Consider the following 26487-nt stretch of genomic DNA (forward strand, 5'->3'; position numbering starts at 1 on the left):
TTTGGGGGCCATAAATACTAGAGAAGACTCTTTAAAACAGCGACAGGAAAAAATCTAGAGAGCATAATATATTGTGCTTCGATTTTGGTTCATTTTCCCTTCTTCTTCTTCTCAAGGCCAGCAATATGCGCTTCACTTTGGTCCACTTGTGTATGCTTGTGATCTAATCCAGGCACAACTGTTGAGTGTCCATGTTCATCAACTTCTACTGTACACATGTCAATTGATTGGACCCATGGGTCATTTAGAACTTCCTCGATGTTTGCACGGCATGCAGGTGCCAAGTCCACCATTCTCCCAATGATGTGTTGGCATTCCTCAGGTAAGGAGTGTAGTAATCTCTGAGGGCCGATATTTGTGTTGTTGGGATCAGATGGATTGTTTGATTTGGGAGCTGGTTCGTCAGCAGTACCAGATTGAATGACATTATCGTAGCTTGGTGGCTTGGGTGTTCTTGTTACTAGGGTACTCAAAGAGTCACAATCTCTACCAGAACAGAATAATTTGAATGAGTTGTCCCTTAACTTTGGAATTTTCCATGGGAATTTCTTCAATACCATACATGCAAACAGGATTGCCACAGACCAGATATCCACTGGTCTTGGGTCATATTTAGTGAAAATGCACACTTCTGGGGCTAAATATGGGTCACTACCAACAATACCACTAGATTCGACCAATGTCTTTGAATGAGGGTAAGAGAAAACTACGGCAGCACCAAAATCGATTAATTTAACAATTCCTTGGCTGTTGATAACACAGTTATCTAACTTCATGTCACGATGTGCTAACCCAATGCTATGAAGATATTCAATACCTGTAAGGATTTGTTTGAAACAACAACATATTTCCTCGTAAGACATTTTGTTGCTCATAACAATGGCGAAAAGATCGTAGTCACAATATTCCATAACCTGGAAAATTCTATTGTTCTCATAAACAATTTCGATCGTAGCAATAATATTAGGATGACGTAAAGTGGTACCGATACAGTACTCGGAGGTTATTTTCTTCACGTAATCCCGTTTCGATTCGTGGTCGAATTTGGCTCTAAATTCTTTAACAGCAAATACTTGACCATCGCTGACCCGTTTCATTAACCTAACAGAACCACCAGCACCAGCACCTAGATTCTCTCCTGTCTTTGAGTAACGTTTGCTGAAAGGAAGGGTTGGAACCTGAGAGGCTGCATAAACGATATCATTAGATCCCAATGAGCCAGGAGCAAACCCAACACTGCTACCACTTATATTCGACATGTTAGCGCTGATAGGTGGAGATTCGCTGTATGATGAAGTAGCATTTCCAGCGCCATGCTTCTTAAAGAATCTCTTTAAGTCGGCCACTGAACTATGGCGAGATTTGGGGGTGTACTGAGCTTGAGGAACACCATCATGGAAAGACTGCGGAGATCCTATGCCATGATCAGTGAACGATGATGAAGGCTGTCTTGAAGAGTTGTAAATGGACGAAGCCCTAGCTCTGATTGGTTTCGGGATTGCCGAACTATTGTTTCCAACTAATGGCGACGAAGGATTGTGAGATCCGCTATAGCTGCTGCTATAGTTGGCTGCTGCTGCGTTGCTGTTGTTGGAGTTGTTTGGATGGATATTATGGTTAGGTTGAGAGACGCCAGCGCCGTACGAGGAGGCCACTAAAGTTGGACTATTGTCCTTATTCTTGGAGAAGAAAAAGTTGCCTAACTGCGAAGATATGGAGTTTGATCTTGACACTGATTTATGAGCTTCATGATTCATTGCTGTTTTTTCTTTTAGCTTTTGCTTTGTAATTACGAAACGAGGCTCGACGGAGTCGACTTTTGGGGAAGAAATAACGTTAGAATCGATAGCAGATATGTTGCTTGGTAACGAGCCATGTTTGTCTAACCACGAGGATGAGGCTGATGATTCCGCACTATTAGTTGTGGCTGAGTCATGAGCTGGGTTCGAGTTTGGTGCAGAGTACGGTATACTTGAAGAGAGTGATGGAAGGGTATTCTGTCTCCCAATACTAGTTCCAAACTTACTTGGGGTTCTACCAGTAATGGTGTTGTTATTACCTTCCTGCGGTAGCTTTCCATTTGAAATCATAATGGAACCCGAGAGGGTCTTGTTGGATAAAGAGGATCCATACATGGTTGCGGTATGTGCCGAATTAGCGTTTATAAACGAGTGAGAAAATTCGTATGAACTTTCCAGGGAACCATCATCATTCGAGTCTACTTGTCTCACAGTGGTTCCACTACCCGTTCCGTGACTCTGGGCCACATGGTTGATTTCTACTGGCGTAGATACAACGGTACCATTAGGATTGACATTTAAGGGGGATCCAGCAGTAGCCTGTTTCTCTTGGGCATTGGCATTCCTAGATTCAGCTAGCGACTCCTTCAAGGAGCTTGTCAAGGCTGATTTCGAAGAGGAAGCAGAAGTAGGCTCCTGGTTCCTTTTTTCTTGTAGCAGTTTGGTCAAAGAAGACATCTTTTCTGTACTACTCTAAAACTTTGTCGAAAGCGTTGGGTGTTCTCAAATCAGCGAGCTAAATTGTTCTATGGTTTAGAATGAAAAGAGCTGGAGCGTGTCCTATATGTGCAGGTGAGTGGGGTGTATTTTACAATATGGTGGTTTAAGTTACTCAAAGTCACTTCAATATTAATAACGATAATAATAACAATAATGATAATAAAACAAAACGCTGAAAGAAGGGGAAAAAAAATCAAGGACTCCTAGTCAAATCAGTGCAATCGGATCTTGCAACTCCTGATATAATAAGGATAAAATACAGTAAAATGTCTATGCTTTCTAGGATGAGCAGCTAGCTATCTTTAATGTCTCTTTCTTTTGTCCTGAACAAGTTGTACCTTGATTATCTCAATTTCTCTTTTTCTTCCAATTTTCTTTCTTATATTGAGTAATATTCAAAGAGATCAAAATGAAATCGAAATCGACAATGAAAAAATTATGAGGTGGAAGAAACAGAAAACACTCCTAGAGAATATTGTAAACGAATGCAGGCAGGTTGGTATTTTTTATTGTATGTAGAACCAAGTACTTACGTATGCTTATCTATATATTTATAGCTGCCCTATCATTAAGGGTTTTTGGGTTCCTCCTTTTTAGATTTTGATTGTCTATTTCATTGGTATATAAGGGAAAGGAACCTCCTAGCTTGGCAGTAAATCCACTCACAGATTGGCGCTCGTCGAAATATGTGTACGCAATATACAGACAGACACTACCAATATGTTGGCACTAGCAGAACAATAAATAAATAAAAAAATAAAAAAAAAACCACTAAAATGAAGTCATTGATAGTGGAAATCCCTTACTTTCATAATTTTCCTTCGAGCCTGGAAGTTAGTTAGTCGTCTGGTAACCTTGTGGCCGTATCTCTGTGCGCTTTGGCGTCATTATCTCCGTACCTGATGACAAGAGAAAAAAAAGAGGGTTTTTGGCAGTATAAAAGGGAGTCAATCAGTCACTCAGATCTACCCGTACACCACATGTGGCGCCCTACAGGCATGAGGTTCAAAAATGCGCCGTAACCGCGCCGGAAAAATGCGCCCAAGATTAGCCCCCTCCTCTTCCGCCCGAAACCCGGGCGGGGGAAAAAGCTCTTGTAACAACGCCGCCATCACGTGACAGGTTTCCGGCGACAGGATTTGTATATGTTATATATATATATATATATATTCCTACACTTTTTTTTTCTTCAGTCTTGTCCTGTAATTGCTGCGCTTGGCTTGGCTTAAGTGGTAATTTATACAACGCAGTATAGCGCAGCGCACACGGTTTTGTCTTCTTAGTTTATTAAATACATGTACATATGGATAGTTGTCTATTTGATGAGTCTTGCTCTGTCCGGATGGATGCCAGGAGGAACAGACGAGGATTTAGTAGAGTCGCTTGCAGGCGTCTTGGCCTGTTGAGCTGCATCAGCACCAGTTTTCTTGCTCCTGCTATCGCTGATCAACTTTGTCATACGTTGCGAACGCTCTTGGTCTAGCTTTTCGTTCTTGGATCTTAGTTTTTCAAGACGTGTAGCACTGTTACCACCGCCTCCAACCGTAAGTTCGACGTTGATCTTACGGTCAGCAAGCGTGGTCTTGTGTTGAAGTAGAGCCACGTCCATTCTTCTTTGGATATTTTCATGGTCCTTATCACCGTCGAACTCTAGGAACGCAATGCCCTTATCTGGTCTCATTCTGATGTGGTCTGGACTGCTGGCCTTGAAGTGGGCTTGTAGTTGCGATGCGGTTGTTCCGTGAGGTAAGTTTCCTACAAACACAATGAATCTGTTTCCCTTCTTCGTTTTTCCACCTTTACCCCTTCTAGTCTTTCTCTTCTTCTTGGGAGCAGCTTCAGCCTCGGCTTTCTTCTGCTCTTCCTCTTCTCTTTGCCTCTTCTTGTCCTCTTTATCTTGTTCTCTTTCGTCTTTGCTCTTCTTGAACTGTTGAGCCTTGAGCTGCTTCTTCGTCAACTTTTGTTCTTCCGCCATGTTGTAGTAGAGATTCTGTTTCTGGTGTGTGGGTGATACTGAACAACTACTAATTCCGTGTGGGATCCTTTGTGCAACAGTATATACTCGACTGAACTCTGTTCAGTTTAACCTTTTGATCCCATCTCATCTCATCTCATCTCATCGCTCGCTCGCTCGCCTAATTCCAATATTCACTTTTCTCAGTGCTCGAAAAGTGTGATATTGCTTTTTTTTCTTCCGTTCAATAAGAGAGACAAGTTAGACATGATATATATACAGACATACATACATGAACAACCAAAAAAAAAATTATCAATGCGTATTAGATATATTACATACGATTAGAAACGTTCTATTTCGATTCACCTTTAGTCTTATTTAGTAGTTCTTGATGTTCTTTCATCAAATCCTCATGCATTTTTCGTAATTCCTTATATGCGTCTGTCAAAGAAGCGACAGTGCCATTCAACTGGGCAATCTGCTTGTCTTTTGTCTTGAACAAATCGTTTTTGTCTGAGCTTGCACCTTCTGCCGCTGCTGGTGCGGCTGCAGATGCTTGAGTTTGTAGTTGTCCAACTCTGTGTACAGTTGAATTAATGGAATCCGTCTGGTGGAAAATATGTTCCTCGGCTGCCACTGAATCCAAATAGGATTCGAAATTCGATACTGGTTGTACATTATGAACTGTGGTATCGTGGAACTGTACGTGCACGTCGTTTATTCCGGTTTTACGATCAACAACAGCACGTTGCAAGTTGATAAACTTCCATGGTTTAGTAGCCTTGGTTGCCTCAAGCAATGATTCTGATTCTTGGGTGATTGGATGTAAAATTAGATTTGTTACAGCACCAGTTGAGTCATTGGTCGATAACGCTCTTACCTCTTTCAACGGTTGGTTTGAAAAGATTTCTGTCACTGTACATTTACCAGTAGAATCGCCAATTACCAATAGGGAACCATCGAGCGAAGTAGCCAATAAGGTGGCAGCGGAGTTTCCTAGACGCGTGCACGAAATTTGTCCCATATGCAGCATTTTCTCTTTGGTAGATGAGTCGATTTCTAAGGATCCAGGAGTTGTTTCCACAATAGAGTATATTTTTGTTTTGCTATGCTGTAGTAGATTGACAATCATACTCTTGCTAATGGTGTAATATACGGGCACCTGAATGACACCTGAATCGGTTCCGACGTATATGGCTCTGTCTGCTGGGTCTAAGGAGATACAGTTTAGAGTGGAGGAGAAAGTGAATGTTGAAATGCAGTGTGGTTCGTGGTTAACACTAATTTGGTAACATCTTAGAGACATGTCTTTGGAAACTGTGTACAACTTACCCTCGAGAGTGTGACCTAAAGTATTGCTAAAAACGAAATCTGTTATTGGAAGAGTGTGGTCATGGATAATGAATAATGGCTTGGGCTCATCATTCTGAACCAAGTCCATCGTTTGCCAAAATATCAATCTTGAATCGTTACCGGCTGTAACAATGTACTTGCCGTTACAAATACTCTTAATCTTGACAATACCTTGGTAATGTGCCATTGCCTTCACGTTTAGTAAATTACCCGAAGCTAGTTGCCAGATATACAATTTTCCGCCATCTGTTGCACCTAATAGTAATCCATCTTCATCAACACATTCGATTGTTTGTAAAACTTCTGGTACTGGAAGTCTTTGTTCGACAGATTCTCTCTTGTTCGAACCATTCAAATTATAAACCTGGATTAAAGCTTTCTTGGACTGTGCTACAAATAAGTACTTGCGCTTCACAATACAGCTAGAAAACCTCGTTTCCGTTTGGCATTGTCTTAAATTCGACTGATCTAACGAATGTAAGGTCCCAACGGTACCGCTCGTACCACTGGTAAATATAAGTTGTTCATCCATAGTTATAAGTACCCGTTATTTGATGCACTGGACCTACTACCGATTTCCAGATTGCCCTATTGGTGTTTTTTTTACGTCCTTTGTACTGGCGATGAGGTGAGATGAGATGAGATGAGCATAAAATTTTCCAAATAGTATATTGTCTATGCTTTTTTTTTTTCGATCAACTAATAGAAATAGAAATCATTTCGTATTCTGCATAAAATAATACATACTTAAATCATCATATTCAATATACATTTAAGCTTGTAAAGTGAGAATTTGTAGACGCTACAAGTTTATCACATAGGGTTCAATACTCTTTGCCCTTATATTGCTTTATCACGTAATCATGCCATTGAATATCATTGGATCTGTAATCGTTGATGGTGTCGACACGGTTCCATTTTTAAGGCCAATTTTGCAATGGTCCCCATATTTGGCGTTGGTAGGTGCTATCAAGTACTGGTCTAGAGGACCCAGTAATGGATGGGAACGTAATTTACATGGGAAAGTATACATCGTCACAGGAGCAACTACACAAAGTATGGGTACATCTGTAGCCGTCGAAATGGCTAAGAGAGGTGCGCAGTTAATTGTGCTATGTAGGAGAATTGATGAATGGTCTGAAGATTGGTGTGAACAACTTAGGGTACAAACAGGAAATGAATTGATTTACTTAGAACAATGCGACTTGAGTGATCTATACGAAGTTAGAAAATTTGCTACCAAATGGTTAGATAATTCACCACCCAGACGATTGGATGGTGTGGTTGTTATGAGTGGCGATTGTGAGCCATGGGGTTTGAAAAAGAAGAAAGAGAGTATCGACGGTCTTGAGATTCAAATGGCAACAAATTATGCAGGTATTTTCCACCTCTTGCATCTATTAAAACCTAGTTTTAAAGCGCAACCTCCAGATCGTGATGTTCGGATAATTGTCACTACGTGTTTCTTACAAGCGATGGGTAATTGCAATGTGGATGATCCATTATGGATAGAGGCGCCATTTAAAAGTTCTCGTGAAATGTTCAATAGTTCTAAACTTCAATTATCATTAGCTATGTTGCATTTGCAAAGGTCTTTGCTAGCAGAATTGAAAAGAGACGCCAAAGACGGACGAAGCGGGAAAAACGTTACTGTCACAATAGTTCAACCTGGTTTGATGAGATCACCAAGTCTAAGACGAGTCATAAGTAATGGTTCTGTTCTCATGCTACTGCTGATATATTGTATTCTACTCTACCCACTCCTATGGCTTTTCACCAAAAGTGGCAATCGTGGTGCTCAAACGATCATGTACGCTTTGACAACTCCAGAGCTAGAAGAAATTAATTGGACCGATGAGGAAGTCAAGTATATTGTCAATTGCGCAATGGTGAAGTTTGCAAGAAAAGAGTTTCACGATGAAGAACTTCAAGAGAAGCTTTATAAAAACACTTTGAAACAAATAGAAACAGTGGAAAAACAATCTGCTATTGCAAGAAAGAAGAAAGCGGCTGAAAAACCTGCTAGTACCACTTCTTCGTCTTCCACGGCCAGCACTAGTACTACTACTAAATCGAAGAAGAAGTCCAAAAATAAGAAGGCCGCTAAAAAGGATTGATTTATTTATCGAAGAAAGATGACAATGGCATTATTTGAGGATAATTGTAGGAATTACTTAAAGCATTAACATTATTCTGATTCGCATGTGGCATATACATATATACGCATACACATACACATACATATATATACAAGGCCGACCATTTTTATTCTCGAAAAGGAATAACGGTGGGTGAAATGAACTTATGTCACTGGATGCAGCAAAGTTAGGAACCCTGGAATATCGGATAGTTAATTAGTCAAATACTTTCCTTTTGAACTGGTCCCTGAGCAAACATTCTGACGGTGATATTAAGAAAGTATTGGATTAAAAAGATTCGTGAGTACTGTTACTTCATTGAATTAGGGAAACAAAATTTATACTACACGTTATTAGCGTAATGAAAGTGAAGAGAATAGTTGAACATCATGTGAAATAGAAAAAGATGAGTACAGTAGGAGTAATAGTAATAGTAATAATAATAATAATAGTAATAGTAATAGTAATATTGTATTGTTTGCTTTATTCTTTATAGCATTTGATTTTTGTACTTTAAAGAATAGTGCACTTCCGCTTTGTTCTTTTGGACTTTGGCTTACAAGTGGTAACAGGAGCAGGAGTATTAGCTGATGGTTTCTTGTTCTGCTGCTGTTGTTTGGCCTTTTGTTTCTGTTGGGACTCCAGTTGCTGTTGTGCCTTTTGCTGTGCTTCCCTGACCAACCGATCTGGTTCGAACACGACGCAGTCTACTGCTTTTTCAAACACTTCGCGGACACCAGCCTGTGTAGCAGCCGAACATTCTACGTAGCCCATTAACCCTAGCTTGTTGACCATTTCATTAATCTGCTGGGCTGAGACAAAGTCCTGATTGGATTCCTGTAAACGATCGCGTTCGTGGTCATCGTCTCTCAAATCTGCCTTGGTACCAACTAGCAATACCGGCAATTTCCCACTCTGGTGATAGAGGTCGAGGTTCTCGAAGTTCGTATTGTGTTTTACTTCAGGGAACCACTTGTCGTAGACATTCTGGAAACTGTTTGGCTCGTTCACCGAGAAACATATTAGGAAGATGTCCGTTTGTGGGTAAGAGAGAGGTCTCAACCTATCGTACTCCTCTTGCCCAGCAGTATCCCACAGGTTTAGTTTGAACACCTGGGGTTCGGAATCTGGATTGCTTGGATCCGGGAGCGCTATAGTCGTCGAGTAGTTATCGAACACAGTAGGAATATAGTCCTGGGGAAACGTATTTGTCGTATAAGAAATCAATAGCGACGTCTTACCGACGGCACCATCACCAATAATCACACACTTAATAGACCTCATCTAAAACCTTCTTTTCTGCAAGATATTTCCTTACAAATGTCCCTTTAAATTTTATACTGTATTCAAACGAATAATACCCTGTCTGGTATCACAATAGCTATGTATATATAAGGCTAGTACTTCGCTTCTTCCTCTTCTTCTTCTTGCGTGTGTCCCTTTTTTCCAAAATACACTCTATATTATACTATTGTACGATGTCACTAACTATCTCTCGCTTTTTTTTAAGTTAGAAATAATGGCAATTCTCAAAGTTGGCTGATTACGAACGACAGGCCCAGGTACGTTTCGATTCTAATTATTCTTTTCCAACGGTATACTGACCGGTCCTCCCAAAAGGGACGCCCAATGGCACCTACACACCTACGCTCTTCCAACAACAACTTAAACCATATTTATATATGTATATATATGTATTCTCATACAAATGCTTTGACTGAAAGCATCTTGGTTACAAGCACTTGCAGCACTGGCCTCTGCGGTACCTTAACGCAGACAAATTCATTTACCCACTGAACAGGAAGATGAAATGAAGATGAAGAACAAGAAGAAAAAAAAAAAAAAAAAGCAGACACAGACACAGACACACAAGCATAAAGAACACTAAACTAAGCAACGATGCTTACCAAACAGGGAGGGGCCGCCTCCCCATGATTGACACTACTAAACTAACTAGCTAGCTGCACGCTGCTGCTTTGTACTTCCGCCCCCGAATTAGGCAATGCCTGCCATTCTCGGTCGTCACATCTTGTCTCGCCCTCATTTTTTCGCTTTGTACAAAGGGCTAAAACGAAAAGCTCATCGCTTTCTGTAGTTAGTCTACTCTCAAAGTTGAGCTGCTTTGCTGCAGCGGCGCTGTCGCCTCCAATATTGCGCACTCCTGGACCTTTTCAGAATCTCCCCTAACAACTACGTACACCCACACCCCCATTCAGTAGGGTATATAACCGAAAAGGAGTTGAATGGGCTCAGAATCACCGCACAAGTAAGACAAGAAAAAAAATAAAAACGAAAAAACAAAACTATATTAAAAATTAAAATAAAAAAAAAAATGTTACACTTTCCGCCTAGTGCCCTGCGCAGGAATATAGGATTAGGTAGAAGATCTGCTGCCTGCTTATTGGATGTGATGTACTTACTTGCCGCAGACGCTTCTAACGCCACCGGTGCTAATAACTAGAAGATCGTAGCTCGAGTGTCTGAGAAAAACAAAGATCGTTCGTACGTCGCGCGTGGATATGCTCAAACCAAAACAAAGAAAATAATAGCAAATGCCTACAAAACAGAGCAAAAGCAGAAACAAACGCTAAAGAGGAAGGAGAAGAAATAAAAAATAAAAAATAAAAAAAGGCACGAAGCGGTCCACAGTGCCATTCATTCATTATTGATGAACGTCGTCAGTTGCCATTTGTTTTCGGAACTGAACTGAAAATGGGCCTACCTACTACTGGGGAAGTTTCAGTGTGAATTTGTTTCTAAATTATTTCTCTTGGTACGGCCGCTTCTGGCCATTCCTCTAATTCCGGACTGTATGGGAGTGATTCGCACGGGGATTTCTGCACGCAAATCCATCTTTTTTTTTTTTCTTTCCCTGGCACGACTTGTATGTGTCTTCCTAAACGGGAAAGTAGGTAAAACGGTTTTGTTTTGGGTTTGTGTTGGGACTGTTCCATCAATGTTACACCCATACACCTTGATGGTATTTTTGATTTTGGTTTTTCTGAATGTTGTCTTTCCGTTTTTTGGAAACTATGATTGGTCTATATTTATGTCCCCGTGACCTGGGTTACGGCCGTTTGTGTGGGCGAGCAATGTGTTTCAGTACAATATTTCTTTTTGATTGCCGGTTGGTTTTTTTTTTTTTTTTCATTGACAGACCCACGCAACAAAGGCAGGAGAGGCATCGCAGCATCATTCGTAGTTTGGCAAACCCAACCCAGGACCGGAAAGTTTCAACCAACAGAGTTGTGAACAAAAAAAAACATAAAATAGTTATTGTAGATGAAGACCAACTTTTCCATCGTATAGTAGTAGTTGTTGGTTAATATTATTGTTTCACTCAACTCCTCGACGAACAATAAAGTAATAAAAATGGTTGCCATTATCTCCAAGAAGAGAAAGCTTGTCGCTGACGGTGTTTTCTACGCCGAATTGAACGAATTCTTCACCAGAGAATTGGCTGAAGAAGGTTACTCCGGTGTCGAAGTCAGAGTTACTCCAACCAAGACCGAAATTATCATCAGAGCCACCAAGGTCCAAGACGTTGTCGGTGAAAATGGTAGAAGAATCAACGAATTGACCATGTTGATCGAAAAGAGATTCAAGTACAAGCGTGGTACCATTGCTTTATACGCTGAAAGAGTCCACGACCGTGGTTTGTCCGCTGTCGCTCAAGCTGAATCCATGAAGTTCAAGTTGTTGAACGGTTTGGCTATCAGAAGAGCCGCCTATGGTGTTGTCAGATACGTTATGGAATCTGGTGCCAAGGGTTGTGAAGTCGTCATCTCCGGTAAGTTGAGAGCTGCTAGAGCTAAGTCCATGAAGTTCGCTGACGGTTTCTTGATCCACTCTGGTCAACCAGTCAACGACTTCATTGAAACCGCTACCAGACACGTCTTGTTGAGACAAGGTGTTTTGGGTATCAAGGTTAAGATCATGAAGGACCCATCTAGAAACACCTCCGGTCCAAAGGCCTTGCCAGATGCTGTCACCATCATCGAACCAAAGGAAGAAGAACCAGTTTTGGAACCATCTGTTAAGGACTACAGACCAGTTGAACAAGCTGAAGCTGCTGAAGCTGCTTAAATTGATTGATATCGGTTTATTCATTTTCTCATATATTTAAATTTTGAATTTATATACATGAATATATATTAACGTAGCTTAGCGATAGCTAGCTGCTCAACAATATCAATTTATTTTATCATTTTCCAAATGAGAAATCATATTTTGTGTTTATTTCACTTTGACCTATGCCTTCAGTCTTGGGCTTTTTGGCTATCTAGTGAGTTTTTCCCTGTTGTGTTTTATCTACTGTCAGTTTCGTATCTTTGAAGTTTCGAAAGGCTACATTTGAAGATTCATGAAAACTGGAAAAAAAAAAAAATCGTGTATATAGGTAGGTAGGTCAAATTCATTACACATTGCTACCCTGTAAGAAAGAAGAGAAGCATATGCATATTTTCGATGTCTGTATAAAATTTGTAGAGCTTCTTTTGATACGGTGAGCCCCTTCGACAGGAATCTGTGACCGTTTGAGTAAAGCCATCATGAATCTAACATACAAAGATATTTGTGCTGTAGGCACAGCAATGATCATTGGATCCACTGGTTTCCTTATGGGTATCTTTTCCGCCAGTCAACCATACGACTACAACGTGCTATTTAACCCGGCTGCTACGCAAGAACACTTCGATATTGCTCTAAAACATTACCAGACGCTGTTCTACACCCCAAAGCCACCTCTCTATCTGCTTGCGTTTGTCGCTTTGATCGGGGTTATTGGTTCATTGATCAAAGTCTACAAGCCAAACCCTGAGTTACAGTATTTTGAATATGGTTCCTTAGTGTTATATATTTTGGGTATCTGTGTGTTTTTGACCAATATTAGAACCGGTGTCGAGTCCGCAGTGACCCATAAATGGGGTGAAGTCACTGAGATGCAAGGAATTGCTGTTATTGCATCTTCTAACATTATCATATTGATTATCTTCTCCGGTGTCATTGTCTTACAAGCTGGTTTGTGGTACAGCACCTGGGAATATGAACAAAGATTGGCCAAATGGAGAGAAGAAGAAGCTGCTGCTGCTTCTGCGTCTGCCACCCCTACATCCACTGGTAAAAAATCAGAAGGTGGTGCTAAAGAATCCAAGAAGAAGAAATAGATACCAAGATAATATATATACTATCGAATATTGACTTTTACCACAATCAATTTATCTACTCCAAGAGTCTAAATAGTGACAATATGTCATTACTTCTTTTTATTTACAAGCTGTTGAATGTACATATTCTTATCATACATAAGTGACTAACATGCGAGAAGGCGTGTGAAAACGTATTCACCATTTGTAAACACCACCCATAGAGCCTCTGATTGGTTTATCGCTCAATTGAACCCATGGTTTCTTCTTCTGTTCCTTGAGCTTGGCCTCGTGTTCTAATCTTCTCTTGGTTACACTCTTTGTTTTCAAAATACACTTGATATGCACATATGGATGTTCAATGACACCACGTCTACCTCTACCCTTCCATTCTATACGTTTTTGCCATTGGCCATCACTCCCGGTCCATATTTGAGAAATGTATAGGTCATTACTGTCTAAACCAAGCTTAGCACCGTCAGCAATACCTCTTTCTAATAATTCAGCAACATCCCGTGCAACCTTTTTGTCTGAGAAATGACACTGGGTCAAGGCCTTTTTTACATCCAAACCATTCAATAATCTGAGTAATTGTGTAGCCTTTTTCATGGAAGATTTTATTCTGTATGACTTAACATAAACACTTGGCTCAAGAACCTCAAGCTCTTCTCTCGTTATTCTCAAAGCTGGATCTTTTGGACGGACACTTTTGTCATAAAATCCGCCATTACGTTTCACTTGTTGCTCGTAAAACTCTCTCTTTGCCCTAGGTAACAAATATTCAGGTAAAGACTTGATTAATGGGTCTCTTTCTTCGATATATTTCTGCAACTGCTTGTCGTTGGCTGGAGTGATGTTCTTTTTTGCCTCAATTAATTGCGTGTCAGCATCCAAATCGTCAGATAGTTCGGTGGCAGTGGTTAGCTTGTTGGATATCTTGTTAGGATCATCATCCTTAGTCAAGTCTACAGTCTCAGTAACCTCTCCAAATAGTGAGCCTTGTACATTCTTCTGCAAGTGAAGAGCAGAAACACCAAAGCTTCTAGCACCAACTACCCTAAGGCCCAAAAGTCCACTTATTGACCTTGATAGCATGATTGTATGTGGTCTAATATACACAGCTGTATCCTGGTGCCTTGTATCCTACTTCAAACACCACAAAAATCACTTGTTAATCAAACCTTCTCAAGTCTAATCGATAGCTAATATCAAATAGTTTCAAATCCAATGGTTTTCGTTAGATCATCCGCATGCTAAAAAATTTTGGTTTTCTTCAAAAAAAACCTGTAGATGAAGATCATCGTGAACGATTATTTCCTCTGATAGAACAGATTCGGACTAAACATTGTAAATAAAGACTTATCAACGTACACCTTAGTTGGGGCGCAAGATACGTCCTCGTAGGCCTTGTGCTTTGTCCTATTGCTAAACATCATTGAACGTTTAGATATATATTTAATTTTTAAAGAAAGTACACAAAATGGGATGAAAGGTAAATGGTATTGATATTGTCAATACTATTCAAAGAAATGAATTCAGTAGACAGACTTTTTCCGAGCTTTGCCTGCTTCTTGGGCTTAACTTTCAATAATTTCCGTTAAGTAACCGTTGCTGTTACGAATACTTTCGGTGAAGGTTGTAGAAGTTAGTGTGTCTCCGCCATCTTCAGTACTGCCAGAAGATGAAGTTAACATTGACGAATGTACTGATGTCGAGTGTTGGGGAGGATTCCCTACATCACCATTGGATATCAAATACTCGTCGTTGAAAGGATTATCCGCTTCTGATCGCTTGGGAAGAATAGGAGCATTGGTAGGAGTAGAAGGCAACGCTTTTGTCGACTGGTAAGTTTTATGTGCTGCTGGCGACAGCTGGGTGATCGAATCAGATGAGACACGCGATTGAACAATAAACTTGTCAATGTCATCATAACCCATTTTTCTACCCACCTCATGTGAAAAGCTTTTCTCGTGTGCTAGTAGGTTTCTCTTGCGTCTTTTCTTGTACAAAAAGTAGATTATAACCAGCATTACGAATAATCCCCCTACGCAGCCAACCACCCCTCCGATAATGGAATCTTTGTTAGACGACGTCGATTTTGGATTAGAGTCCAGCCCTCCTGAAAGCCATCTCTGGTAGTATGAAGTATCTGTAACCACAGGTGATGTTGGTTTTGTGAATGACGATTGGGTTGGCAGCACAGTACGTGTCGGTAGTTTTTTGGTGAAAGTCGTTGAAGTGTCAGTAAAAATATAGTCTCTGGTGTAGAATACAAGTGTTTCTGATGAGGGTATTGCTGTAGTAGGTAAAAGCCATGTAGGAGTGGTTTCCACTTCTGCAGTATCTGTTGGTGAGGCATCATAAGTAGCGGTATCAGCCCCACTGGGTGTAGGATGATCCTGATCTGTTGATTGTGCAGGATATAAAGTGCTAGTAATCGTGCTGCCAATAGTCGTTATGGTACTGCTTTCTTCTACAATAGTGACCATTTGGGTTTCCTCCGTAACGGTGTTATGCTCAGAAGAGTCCGTGGATGAAACATTCGGTATCCAAACAGTAGAAGGAGACACGACTAGAGTCTCATCAGATGAACTCAGAAGTGTCGTAGATTTGGTAGTAAACGAAGAAAGTGAAGATGAGGTTGAGGTTGAAACCTTTTTGAATGAGTTCAATGCAGACAGCGAAGATGTTGATGACGATTTTGACGTTGAAGAAATAAGAGTTGCATTTCTTGACTGTGGCTGTAGTAGCGATTCACTTGACGACTTAACAACGCTGGAGGTTGAGCTCGATATAGAAGAATCAGATGGTAAAACCACCGATATTGAGCTACTCTGGGTAGTACTGGATGTAATGTTAAACAACATGGAATATTGACCCATTAGAGTTGTTTTGGTCTATAGCTCACACGCCAAAAGACAACCAAGAAAGAATCTAGATAAGAGCTTCTTTCCTAGGTGCAGTGTGTATAGTAAGCAGTCTCCTTAACAGCTATTGGGTGATCCCGTAAATCCTAGTAAAAAATATACTCGGAAGAATGCAAACACAGCACGTCAAACCCCTCCATAAAGTAATGAGATCCATTAAAGTAAAACCTAATATACGAATATCCTATATTTTTACTCTTATATTGATTGGCATTTCAAATCTTGATTTTTCACGTTTTCAACTGCTAAAAAAAGAAAATACTGTGCACAGGCACCACGAACGGCTGAGGCAAATAGTGCAACAATCTGCGAAAAGAAAATCGAAGAGCAAAAAGCTCGAGTATACACATGTATGTTCTTGGCAATGCAATTCCTTAGTTAATGTTATAGATATCTATAGAGCCTCGAATTATCTTGGAATAGTGTACAGACGGTATACGTTATGATATATCAAATTTAAGTATAGAAATTTAGAAAGTGATTTTCTTACCTTGAGATGGAACAATAGCTGCGGAACCTCTTTGAGCAGAGGCTAGAGCAACACTACTTTTGAGACGGTTGTTCGAATCTTTGTATGATGGTTGTCTTTGAGAGTAAGAGTTGGGACGTCTTTCTCTGATAGGAGGAGGAGTAGAATCAGTAGACGTGTTAGTAGTAGTTTTGATGTCAAAGGATGGCTTCCTTGGTTGTCTGTCATCTTGTGCTGGTCTTCTCTTGACTTGTCTTTTGGATCTATCTTCACCAAATTCCATTCTAATTGGTCTACTGGCGATCTTCCTACATGATTTGTCCTTCAATGCATTTGTAGCACCTGTCTCATCCTTGAAGTCGACGAATGCGAAACCCTTACACTTACCACTATCTTCGAAAGTAGCCATTCTAATTCTCACAATTTCACCGCAGTGCTGGAAATGCTTTCTAAGCAAGTCCTCAGTGGTGTCAAATGATAGGTTTCCGACGAATAGAATTCTGGATGGAGGGTTCTTTGATGCAGCAACTAGATCGTTTTTGTCTGGACGACCCTCGTAACTGTTAGCGTTCTTTATTAGCAAATTTCTACCGTTCAAAGCGCTTTCACTCAAAGCGATAGCGGCCTCCATCTGTTTCTCAGTCTTGAAGTCAACGTATGCAAAACCCTTGTTCCTCATCTTCTTACCGTCGTTCTTGGCTAGCGGCATATTTATTCTAAGAATATCCTTTTCCGATATTTGGCTCTCCTCATCGTTTTCTTTAGTTTTGGCAACTATAAATCTTGTTATGTCTTCCTTAACAGTATCAAAGGCCAAGTTTCCGACCCAAACACCAAACTTCTTTTCTCTTTTAGCCTTGGTAGAGGTCTTTTCTTTCTCTTCATCACCGGACTCTTCTTCCTTACGCGGACTACTGTTACCTTCTTCATCCTTCTTCTCAGAGAGTTCTTTCTTGTACTCTTCGACAGACTTAGAATCAAGGTTGTATTTGGCATTCAACTCTTCAAGAGTGATTTTCCCTCTTCTCAATAAACGCTTCTGCTTTTTAGATAATGGCACAGGCTGGTTTAAGTCGATTTCGATCTCATCTTCGGCCTTTCTCTTCTTTGTAGGATCCTTCAAAACCTCGTTGATAGTTTCATCCGTATTTTTGATCTCTTCTTTGTTGGACATTATTGGCTTTTTCGTCGGTTGTCAATTACCTACCGTTCACCTTGTGAGTAGACTGCGTATGTCTGTCTTCAATACTTCTTGAAATCATCTAATTTTACGTCTCATCTCATCTCATCTCATCTCATCGCACCTTTTGTTAAGTAAAATTTTCTGAATTAAGGTTTAAATTGCTTTTCGAAACTAACACGAAGACAGACAAAAGCACAACCTAAGCCGTTTTAAATAACTATGGAGTAGACACCCACACCAAGAGTTGAGAGACTTTTTTGGTATTTAATTAGAATTATTAGAAGGATTATTATTAGAGTTATTATTAAAATAGTATTAGTAACAGTAGCATATTTTATTACACATATATAAGGAACAAAGGGGGAACTATTATTAAGTTGTGGCATTATTCTTTACAATTGGCATGGAGAGAGTCTGAAATTACACACATTGACAACTCAAAGTCAAAAACCTTCTTCCCCACATTTTATTCGGTTTACTTTATTTCATTCCGTCTTTATTGTAGCGTTAATGGTTCTATTCTCTGTTAGTTCCGAAAGTTGATTATATGCTGAGTGTGCTATCAGTAAAAGCAAAGGAGAAAGTTTCAGATCTGAATCGGCAGAAGTTTGAAGCTTCTTTAGTTGAATATTTTCTTTAACTTAGAGAAGAATCCCCTCTTCTTCTTCTCTTCAGTGGCAGCTGGTTTCCTGTCAGTCTTGACGGCGGTTTTGGCTGCTTCCTTTGCAGGCTCCTTTGCTGAACGAGATGGCTTTTCAGACTTAGTAGGTTTAGATGGTGTTGTGGCGACAGCCTCGCTAGCTGCTTTCTTAGCATCTTGGGTGCTCTTCTTCAAATCTTCGGTAACAGTTTCAGCGACCTTGTCGTTAGCAGCAACGGCCTTATCAGTAACTTCTTCAACCTTGGACTTAACGTTAGCGTCCTCAACAGTGGCAGGTTCGACACCGACCTTTGGATCCAAAGTTCTCTGAGTCAAATCCACATCTTCAGTAGTCTTTGGTTCTTCTACAACCTTTGGTTCTTCTACAACCTTTGGTTCTTCTACAACCTTTGGTTCTTCTACAACCTCTGGTTCTTCTACAGCCTTTGGTTCTTCTTCTGGTTTGACTTCCTTTTCTAGTTGTTCTGTTTGAACTGCAGGTTCGGTGGTAGATTCGGCTACTGTCTCTGGTTCCTTTTCTAGTTCTGGTTCTTGTTTTTCTTCTTGCTCTTGTTCTTGTTCTTGTTTTGTTTCTGGTTCCTTTTCTGCTTCTGGAGCAGGCTCAGCAGCAGCAGCAGCCTCCTTTGCCTTCAACTCAGCATTCAATTGCTTGTTGAGTTCTTCAGCGTCTACGTCTCTGACTTCTCTGAACTCCTTGATTTCATTAGCATTAGAAACAATAGCAATGCCAGGTTCGCCAAGGGTGATTTGCTGGTTCTCCTTAGATGGCATTACAGTTGGAACAGGGGCAGCTTCTGAGTCTTCCACTGGATCTGTACTTGCTGTTTGAGGTGGCAGAGGGGTGACCTCCTTGGACGTAGCAGTAGTAGAGACCTCTTCGCTGTACTCTTCGCCTTCTTCAGAGTTCAATTCCGTTCTTTCTTCGGAAATAACGGTACGTTCGCCAGTTTTCTTATCCTTTCTGATTCTCTTCTTGACCTTGACCTTCTTCTTCTTTCCCTTTTTGTTGGACCCTGGTGCTGGTTGGACCTTTGGCTTTTGAGAAACCTTGGCATTCAAAGCCGACTCCGGAATAAAAGTGGAAGCAACATTGCTCTTATCGCTCTCACTAGCCACCTTGGACAAAAAGATCACATTGTTCTCCGGACCAGCGCTAGTGTCCTTCTCGAACTTGTCGGAAACAACCCAGTTACCGTCAACAATAAATTTGAACACGAATTTGTCATTGTCGCTAGCAGGAAGCGGCATCGTCAATGCAAAATCGCCTCCTGCTTGCTTCACCAAAGGCATAGACCCTTGCCAATTGTCAAAGTCACCAGTAATGACAACACTGGATGGACCCTTTGGCCATGTAAACGTATACTCGGTCATCTTAATTCAATCTTTGTAATGGCTTTCCTTCTTCCTTCTATTATAGATTGAGCTTGAGCTTATCTTAGAATATGACGATGATGATGATTTTCTCTAGCCGTATTAAACTAATGAAAACTCTCCACCTTCAAAAATATACACACACACACAATCTCGTTAGCTCGGGATTAGGGACGCGAAAATGATAAGGTATTTAGAAAAGCTGTTATACTAAAGCCACTCCTTCTTCTCTTTCTCTGTCTTGTTTCAAAATTTAACAAAATGGTATAATGTTTATGTATGTCTCCAAAGGATACCTCAGAGTTGTTATATATATCTTTTTTTTCCTACTTTATCGAAAGTTGCCAGAACATTTCTAAACTTTTTTTATTACATACAAATTTTGGTTTCAAACAGCCTACACAGAGCAATTGGAAACTGGAACATTTCAGGCGCACTTTCGTTAAGCGTTGACACGCGAACGATTTCGGAAAGACCGTGTTTTTGCCGGATCGGGACTAGCTGCTGGAACTTGTCCGGTAGATCTATAGCCGCGCGTGTAGAATTGCGTAGCTTCTTGTAGATCCAGACGGTAGAGATACTTTCTTTCCTTACACGCCGTGCTAATTTGTTGGATGTTTACGTACGTAATGATTTTATAAGAACGTTTCTAATGGTTCGGCATTATAGCCCGTAGAAGAGGTAGAAGAGGTAAAGCAGCCAGCCAGCCGGTAAGTAGTGAATGGATGGTAGGTGGTTTGTATGTGTGAGACGTGAGATACAAGTAGAAGGGACGATAAGCAGAAACATTAGGGGTTTACGGTGGTGGTACGTATGGTTGGCAAGACGAGAGAAGACACAGCACTTGCTTGCTGTATGTAGCAAGTAGGCTATGGCCAGCCCCTTAGTAGCAGCCCTTTCGATTTTTAACTGCATTACTCGCTTTTTAACTTTAAAAGCTTAAATGCCTTTAGTAATTGGGTAATATTTTGGCGGAATCTGTGTATTGAAAGAAAAATGAGAGAACAGAGGGGAGGCGGCAGAGGGCGGAAACGGAGGCGGAGGCGGGGGACAGCGCCCTACAGATGCGGGTAATGAACATCACGATGTAGTCGTGCTACATAATAGTGGGGATGTAGTTTGAAACACACATCAAGTATTATTAGGGCGTGTGGTCTAGTGGTATGATTCTCGCTTTGGGTTAATAGCCTGGCGAAGCTTCGATAAACGGAGTTCTCACTACTGCAAAGCATGCGAGAGGCCCTGGGTTCAATTCCCAGCTCGCCCCAATTATATTTTAATTTTTTTTTATTTTTTTTAAATACTGTCGCCGCCGCCTACACTATGCCCTGCGAAAACGTAAACACAAAATAACAGAAAATTAAACACACTTATTATACCTACATATAAAGAAAGATGAATCTAAGCTATATAAAAAGATGTCCGTATAAGTATATATATATGATATACACATAAATGAATTGGTAATTCTATTCAAAAGACTCCATTTTTACACGCCAGCAAAACAAAAATTCGGGTGTTGGATACATATCTCAACTGGCCTTAGGATTTACTCGTTTTATTCCTATTTTCCATTTCGATTTCTTTTGTACACTTTGATCAGATCATCCCCTAATGGACCATGCCACCTCTTCTTCTTTATTTGAGACGCCAGGCGTGGGGCAATTGTTTATTAAGGATACTTCAGTTGAATGGTGGGAAGAAGGAACGCTTGTTAGGCGCTATGTGTTTAGCAAACCTGTGATACTTGCCGGTTTCAAACATTGGGAAGATTTGGGATTGACGCTATGCATCATTCTTGAAGATTCAGTCCATTTCTACTACCTAAAGGCTAATGACTCCTTTATCGTGACGTTACCATTCCATATTTCTAATGCACATTTCTTCAAGAACGGTATTATATTGCAACGGATAATGGATCCGAAAACGTTGGATTATAAGAACAGATTTGATAACTACAGATTCATATGCATTTCTCACCCAATGTCACCGTTTGGCTCTATTCAATTCTCCTCCCAGATAAGTATATCAGAAATGAGTACTCTAGAGTTAGTCTACTTCCCGGAAAAGGATACCATGGGCGTAGCTTTGTTCTACCAAAAGAATTCAGAGCAGTTGATTTTCTATAGCGTGCAGCTCTTGACGGATGATACCGCACTCCCGCCACTGAAATCCCCAACGCTCAACTTGAATATGGACTCATCAAACTCTGTACGGAAAAAGAGTTACGGGAACTTGTCTTTAAACGTCCCAGGATCAAGCGATTCTGTTTCCGGTGGTCATGTCCAACAACGGTGGAAAACTTCGGATATTCCTTACGGCTTCAACAATAGTAACAACTTGAGCAACAACTTACGGAAACGTTCTGCTTATAATAGACGTGCAACATCGACAAATTGGCCAATAGAGGAAACCAACAGCAACCTTACAAGTAACAACGTAAACAACGTAAACAGCAGCACCAGCAACAACAACAACAACAACAACAACAACAACAACTTGAACAGCGGCAGTAGTAACAGCAATAACAATGGAAACTTTGACATTGCAAGTTCAAATTCAAAGCTAGCCCAAACACCAAACAGAATGACCTCATCCTCTTTGGCCAAGAGAAACATGTCTTCCAACGTGGAAAGAATTATAGAAATGACGCCAACAATTAATGGTACGGATAAACCAAACTCAGCTGACTTTTCTAAAGACATTTATCTCACTAGAATCACCTCGGTTAAGATACCAACTCTATCAGTCCAAAGGAAAGTGGTCTCCACTAGACTTGATAACAAACAGGCTATCGGTTTGGTAGATAAGCTGAACAATTTGGGTAAGATCTGGGTTTTCAGCTTAAACTACTCAGTGATGGCCAACGTCCGGTTCAAGGCCTTTGGATACTCTCCAATCTCAATGACGAAAACGATGGACCTAAAGCCTGGAATTGTAATAGATGTTTCTGAATACTATTCTGATGAACTGGCTGGTTATTTTGCCTTCTTACAGCAAGACTCTATTGTCTTGTACAATCCATATCTGGAGCTGACCTCTTCGTCATTCCAGATAAATCGCAAGAACTTTGACCGTTTATACTACATCTCAAATGAATACATGGTAATTGGAAATCAGGATAAATGGTGCATACTGGATACTCCACCAACTTACCCAAAGGGAAATTCGATAAGGTCAATATTTACCGGTATTAAATATGTCTTGGACAATAATTTCCATCTTTTTTTATCCTTATGGCAAGAACAAAGAGCTCTACTTCACGATACTTCGGAAAATGATGAAGACCTTGATTCTGATTTTGGCAAAGATTTCTTAGCTCTTCAAAGGACAATGTTTTTGAACTATGATGAGCATAACAACACCTTCAACCATCCATTGAGTAACACAGATCCTTCCTGGGTAGCAAAGGTAACAATGTGTTTACACTTAATGAGAGAAGAATTTCAATTGAATGTTTACGAAAGTCAAATCGTAAGAAAACTCTCTAGTCTCCTTACAAGTTTAACCAGCCTTATGAGCTGGCCAAAGATATGGATTGATTACTATGATTGTCCAGATGCTCGTTTAAATCCATCTTCCTCAATTTTTGACCAACCAATAGATGAGCCTCCTTCCATATTTAAAACTCTCTACAGTGCCAGACAACAATCGCATGTTCCACTAACGCCGTTTATCACGTTATCACGACTTGTCAGTGATGAATCTTCTTGTGATATTGATGACTTGGTGACACCTTTTACCAATAAAATGTTAAAACTCTTCCAGTTTTTAACAATTGACAATAATACTAGTGTTTTGCATTTGTTAGGGGAGTTAAAGATAGATAAGAATGAACTCGAATCGCTTCCAGTGGGAATTTATGTTCCGTTGAAAAGGCTACTATTGGAAATTGAGAACGAAATTGATTCCGTTGATGACAATGTTGACGTCGAAATAACTGATAGAGTTGACTTGCAAAGAATTAAAGACTTCATATCTCCAACCAGGAAAACTCCGAATCAAGCAACAAAATTTAGAACACAAACTCTAACACAACAGAGTGCAGAACCAAAAAGCATCTTACAAGTGTATAGAAGGATAGCGGAGAAAAGTTTGAATGTCAATTCTGAGTTATCTAAAGTTGAAAACTTAAACTACGACTTGGTTTCCACAAGAAAGCCTATATTCAACCACAAGGAGCTCTTCGAAGATTTTGTAAAAGCACTGTCCTATTCGAAAACGCATAGCGTTGCTTTACCAAATTTAAGGATGGATTATAGTAGTTTACTTGTTCTTAAGAAACGAACAGCAACAACTATGGTATACAGAGCTTTGACAAGTGGCCTGGGACATGCGGCTGCCTTTTTGTGCTCCGATCCTACTTTAAATCAGCATGGATTCATTGAAGAACCTCTTAATTTGGCATTTCATTTTGATGTTGATGATACCACAATATCTTTAGAAAAGAACTCATTTCCTGATGATGTGTTGAACTGGGGAGCATTCCACAGAGGTGTAGCTAGAGGTTTAGCCTTGGACACAAACAAAAAACCTCTAACTAGTAGTTGGCTAAATTTCAATAACCAAGATATATTAGACCCTGGATACGGTGGATTTCTTTTAGGGTTGGGTCTAAATGGTCACTTGTCAGTATTAGGCGAATGGCAATTGTACAACTTTTTGAGCCCCAAAAATACTTATGTCAGCATAGGACTTTTACTAGGTGTTTGTATCAGTATGAGGGGTTCTATGAGTCTAAAAATGACGAAGGTACTCAGTGTGCATGTGCTGGCGCTATTACCGCCTGGCTCCAGCAACTTGAATATAGACTATAGAATACAGAGTACTGGGTTGGTGAGTCTCGGAATACTTTACGAGAATACGCACAATAGAAGAATATCAGAGCTTTTTTCTAACGAATTAACATCATCCATTAATATTAATGATGAAAATGTTCCTGACGAAGGATACCGTCTTGCCTGCGGGATAGGCTTGGGATTGACAAATATGGGTTGCGGTGATAAGAGCATCAATTCAAGCTCTTACACTGAATCAGACGACTTTAAATCTCATGATTTTGAATTACCAACCTCTAGCAATATGGATGCTGCTGACAAAGAGACGATATCTTCAAATTCTGAGGATACATTTGACTTTTCTTTCAAAACCGGTACGATGGATCCAAAGATAATTGATAAATTGATTAATATATTGGTATCAGTAAATGACGTTGGCGAAGACTGGATGCCAGTTAATTCACAATTAGGAGCCATTGTAGCGCTAATGCTAATATTTTTGAAAACCAACTGTCAGTCAATTGCAGACATAGTGTCAGTATCGGAACTCAACAAAGACATTGATTCAGATATATATATTCGTCCCGATTTGTGCATTTATAGGGAATGGTGTACAAATATGATTATGTGGGATTCGTTGCCCCTCGATTACAAATGGATTTTGGAAATCTTACCTGAAGATTTTGATCCAGCGGATCTTAACAGTGACATATTACCGGTATACTACAGAATAGCTGGTAGGTGTCTTTCAGTAGGAATCAAAGGAGCTTCTTCAGGATCAATATCACTCAGAGAAGGGCTCTGTAAGATATTAGACATGCTGTTACCTATGTACCAATATTCTCTAGAGAAAAGTGTTGATAAGCAGCTGTTGTTCAAGGGTATTACAACCTTAATAAATTGTATTCTAATATCACTAAGTCTTATTATGGCAGGATCCGGAGATTTGGAGGTATACAAGCGGATTAGATACTTGCATTCAGTTTCTCATGGTAGAAACTCTTATCTATATTCTATGTCACGAAAGGACTCAGATGCTACATTCGAAGAAATTGAAGAGGAAGTTCTCAATATCGGCGTGTCTGAAAGGCCAAAGAACATCGACTATGACAACCATTATGGGAAATTCATGGTCACTAACATGAGCTTAGGCTTTTTGTTCCTAGGGCTAGGTCACTATGCGTTAAGGACTGGAAACATAAAGGATTTATCGTATTTAATAATATCGGTTATTCCAACGTTTAGTGCTCCTTACTACCTACAAGAAACAAAGTATTTGTGGAGGTTAGCTATGAGTGAAAGATTTCTTTTGGTACGGGATGCTCTTACAGAGGAAATAATCAATGATGTCCCAATATTAATTACTAGCAATGATCATAAGGGTAATGAATTTACCCATGAGATGAAATCACCATGTCTCCTACCTGTTATAGAAGGGATTACTCGTATTCAAGTTCAATCCCCAATGTATTATCCTTTAAAATTGGAATTTGGTCCGAATAAACTCAATATTGATCGTTTCTTTGAAGATGGATGCTGCATTTTTGTTAAGAAGCGGTCCCTCAAACATACCACTGATATCGGAGAGAAAAATTCAAATCATGAAGTAAGGGCAATGTACTACAAAACCCTATTGAAAGAGCACACTTCTAAGCCATTGCTGAAAAAAAAATCTAAAGAGCCGAAAGAAAAGTCCTTTTATGAAGAGTTTTGTGATAAAAATGTTGAAGATTTGGAGTTAGCATACTATGATAAACCTATACAAGATTTTGACTTAAATCTATTAAGCGGATTAGACTCTATGGATTTTGAGTTAGAGATATGGAGGAAACGCCATGATTTATAGATTATATTCTGAGAAATTTGACAGGTATATATATACCAATATTTTAAGTTATAACGGATTGATTTATGTCAAACTTATTCATATTCTGTGTATATCATGGAAGTTTTTTTGGCTAGTAACAGCAACCACAAGTAGTGCTAA

At 40.0% G+C, this 26487-nt stretch overlaps 12 protein-coding genes and 1 non-coding gene across 13 annotated transcripts; 5 read left to right on the forward strand and 8 right to left on the reverse strand.

Moving 5' to 3' along the window:
• Positions 1-89: 89 nt before the first annotated feature.
• Positions 90-2477, reverse strand: NPR1 (serine/threonine protein kinase NPR1; the record flags this gene model as incomplete). The annotated part of the gene is made up of 1 exon (XM_022818378.1): positions 90-2477. One exon carries the CDS (start codon positions 2475-2477, stop codon positions 90-92), a length of 2388 nt encoding a protein of 795 aa, XP_022675051.1.
• Positions 2478-3834: 1357 nt separating this feature from the next.
• On the reverse strand, positions 3835-4494 carry NOP6 (Nop6p; the record flags this gene model as incomplete). The annotated part of the gene is made up of 1 exon (XM_022818379.1): positions 3835-4494. The coding sequence occupies one exon, from the start codon at positions 4492-4494 to the stop codon at positions 3835-3837; it is 660 nt and encodes a 219-aa protein (XP_022675052.1).
• Positions 4495-4828: 334 nt separating this feature from the next.
• IPI3 (chromatin-binding/pre-rRNA-processing protein IPI3) lies at positions 4829-6361 on the reverse strand (the record flags this gene model as incomplete). Its single annotated transcript, XM_022818380.1, has 1 exon — positions 4829-6361. One exon carries the CDS (start codon positions 6359-6361, stop codon positions 4829-4831), a length of 1533 nt encoding a protein of 510 aa, XP_022675053.1.
• A 331-nt stretch (positions 6362-6692) lies between these two features.
• Positions 6693-7946, forward strand: PBR1 (putative oxidoreductase; the record flags this gene model as incomplete). Its single annotated transcript, XM_022818381.1, has 1 exon — positions 6693-7946. One exon carries the CDS (start codon positions 6693-6695, stop codon positions 7944-7946), a length of 1254 nt encoding a protein of 417 aa, XP_022675054.1.
• A 534-nt stretch (positions 7947-8480) lies between these two features.
• On the reverse strand, positions 8481-9251 carry RHO5 (Rho family GTPase RHO5; the record flags this gene model as incomplete). The annotated part of the gene is made up of 1 exon (XM_022818382.1): positions 8481-9251. One exon carries the CDS (start codon positions 9249-9251, stop codon positions 8481-8483), a length of 771 nt encoding a protein of 256 aa, XP_022675055.1.
• A 2088-nt stretch (positions 9252-11339) lies between these two features.
• Positions 11340-12053, forward strand: RPS3 (40S ribosomal protein uS3; the record flags this gene model as incomplete). The annotated part of the gene is made up of 1 exon (XM_022818383.1): positions 11340-12053. One exon carries the CDS (start codon positions 11340-11342, stop codon positions 12051-12053), a length of 714 nt encoding a protein of 237 aa, XP_022675056.1.
• Positions 12054-12517: 464 nt separating this feature from the next.
• Positions 12518-13132, forward strand: SHR3 (Shr3p; the record flags this gene model as incomplete). The annotated part of the gene is made up of 1 exon (XM_022818384.1): positions 12518-13132. The coding sequence occupies one exon, from the start codon at positions 12518-12520 to the stop codon at positions 13130-13132; it is 615 nt and encodes a 204-aa protein (XP_022675057.1).
• Positions 13133-13309: 177 nt separating this feature from the next.
• Positions 13310-14206, reverse strand: MRPL22 (mitochondrial 54S ribosomal protein uL22m; the record flags this gene model as incomplete). Its single annotated transcript, XM_022818386.1, has 1 exon — positions 13310-14206. The coding sequence occupies one exon, from the start codon at positions 14204-14206 to the stop codon at positions 13310-13312; it is 897 nt and encodes a 298-aa protein (XP_022675058.1).
• A 482-nt stretch (positions 14207-14688) lies between these two features.
• Positions 14689-15993, reverse strand: TDA7 (Tda7p; the record flags this gene model as incomplete). Its single annotated transcript, XM_022818387.1, has 1 exon — positions 14689-15993. The coding sequence occupies one exon, from the start codon at positions 15991-15993 to the stop codon at positions 14689-14691; it is 1305 nt and encodes a 434-aa protein (XP_022675059.1).
• Positions 15994-16508: 515 nt separating this feature from the next.
• Positions 16509-17681, reverse strand: NOP13 (Nop13p; the record flags this gene model as incomplete). Its single annotated transcript, XM_022818388.1, has 1 exon — positions 16509-17681. The coding sequence occupies one exon, from the start codon at positions 17679-17681 to the stop codon at positions 16509-16511; it is 1173 nt and encodes a 390-aa protein (XP_022675060.1).
• A 628-nt stretch (positions 17682-18309) lies between these two features.
• On the reverse strand, positions 18310-19722 carry MDG1 (Mdg1p; the record flags this gene model as incomplete). Its single annotated transcript, XM_022818389.1, has 1 exon — positions 18310-19722. The coding sequence occupies one exon, from the start codon at positions 19720-19722 to the stop codon at positions 18310-18312; it is 1413 nt and encodes a 470-aa protein (XP_022675061.1).
• Positions 19723-20866: 1144 nt separating this feature from the next.
• Positions 20867-20989, forward strand: KLMA_R226. The gene is made up of 2 exons: positions 20867-20900; positions 20952-20989. It is a non-coding gene; the product is annotated as a tRNA-Ala (tRNA).
• A 347-nt stretch (positions 20990-21336) lies between these two features.
• On the forward strand, positions 21337-26346 carry APC1 (anaphase promoting complex subunit 1; the record flags this gene model as incomplete). Its single annotated transcript, XM_022818390.1, has 1 exon — positions 21337-26346. One exon carries the CDS (start codon positions 21337-21339, stop codon positions 26344-26346), a length of 5010 nt encoding a protein of 1669 aa, XP_022675062.1.
• Between the last annotated feature and the right edge of the window lie 141 nt (positions 26347-26487).

Source organism: Kluyveromyces marxianus, chromosome 2, assembly GCF_001417885.1.
Source record: "Kluyveromyces marxianus DMKU3-1042 DNA, complete genome, chromosome 2".
In the NCBI taxonomy this organism is placed as follows: domain Eukaryota; kingdom Fungi; phylum Ascomycota; class Saccharomycetes; order Saccharomycetales; family Saccharomycetaceae; genus Kluyveromyces; species Kluyveromyces marxianus.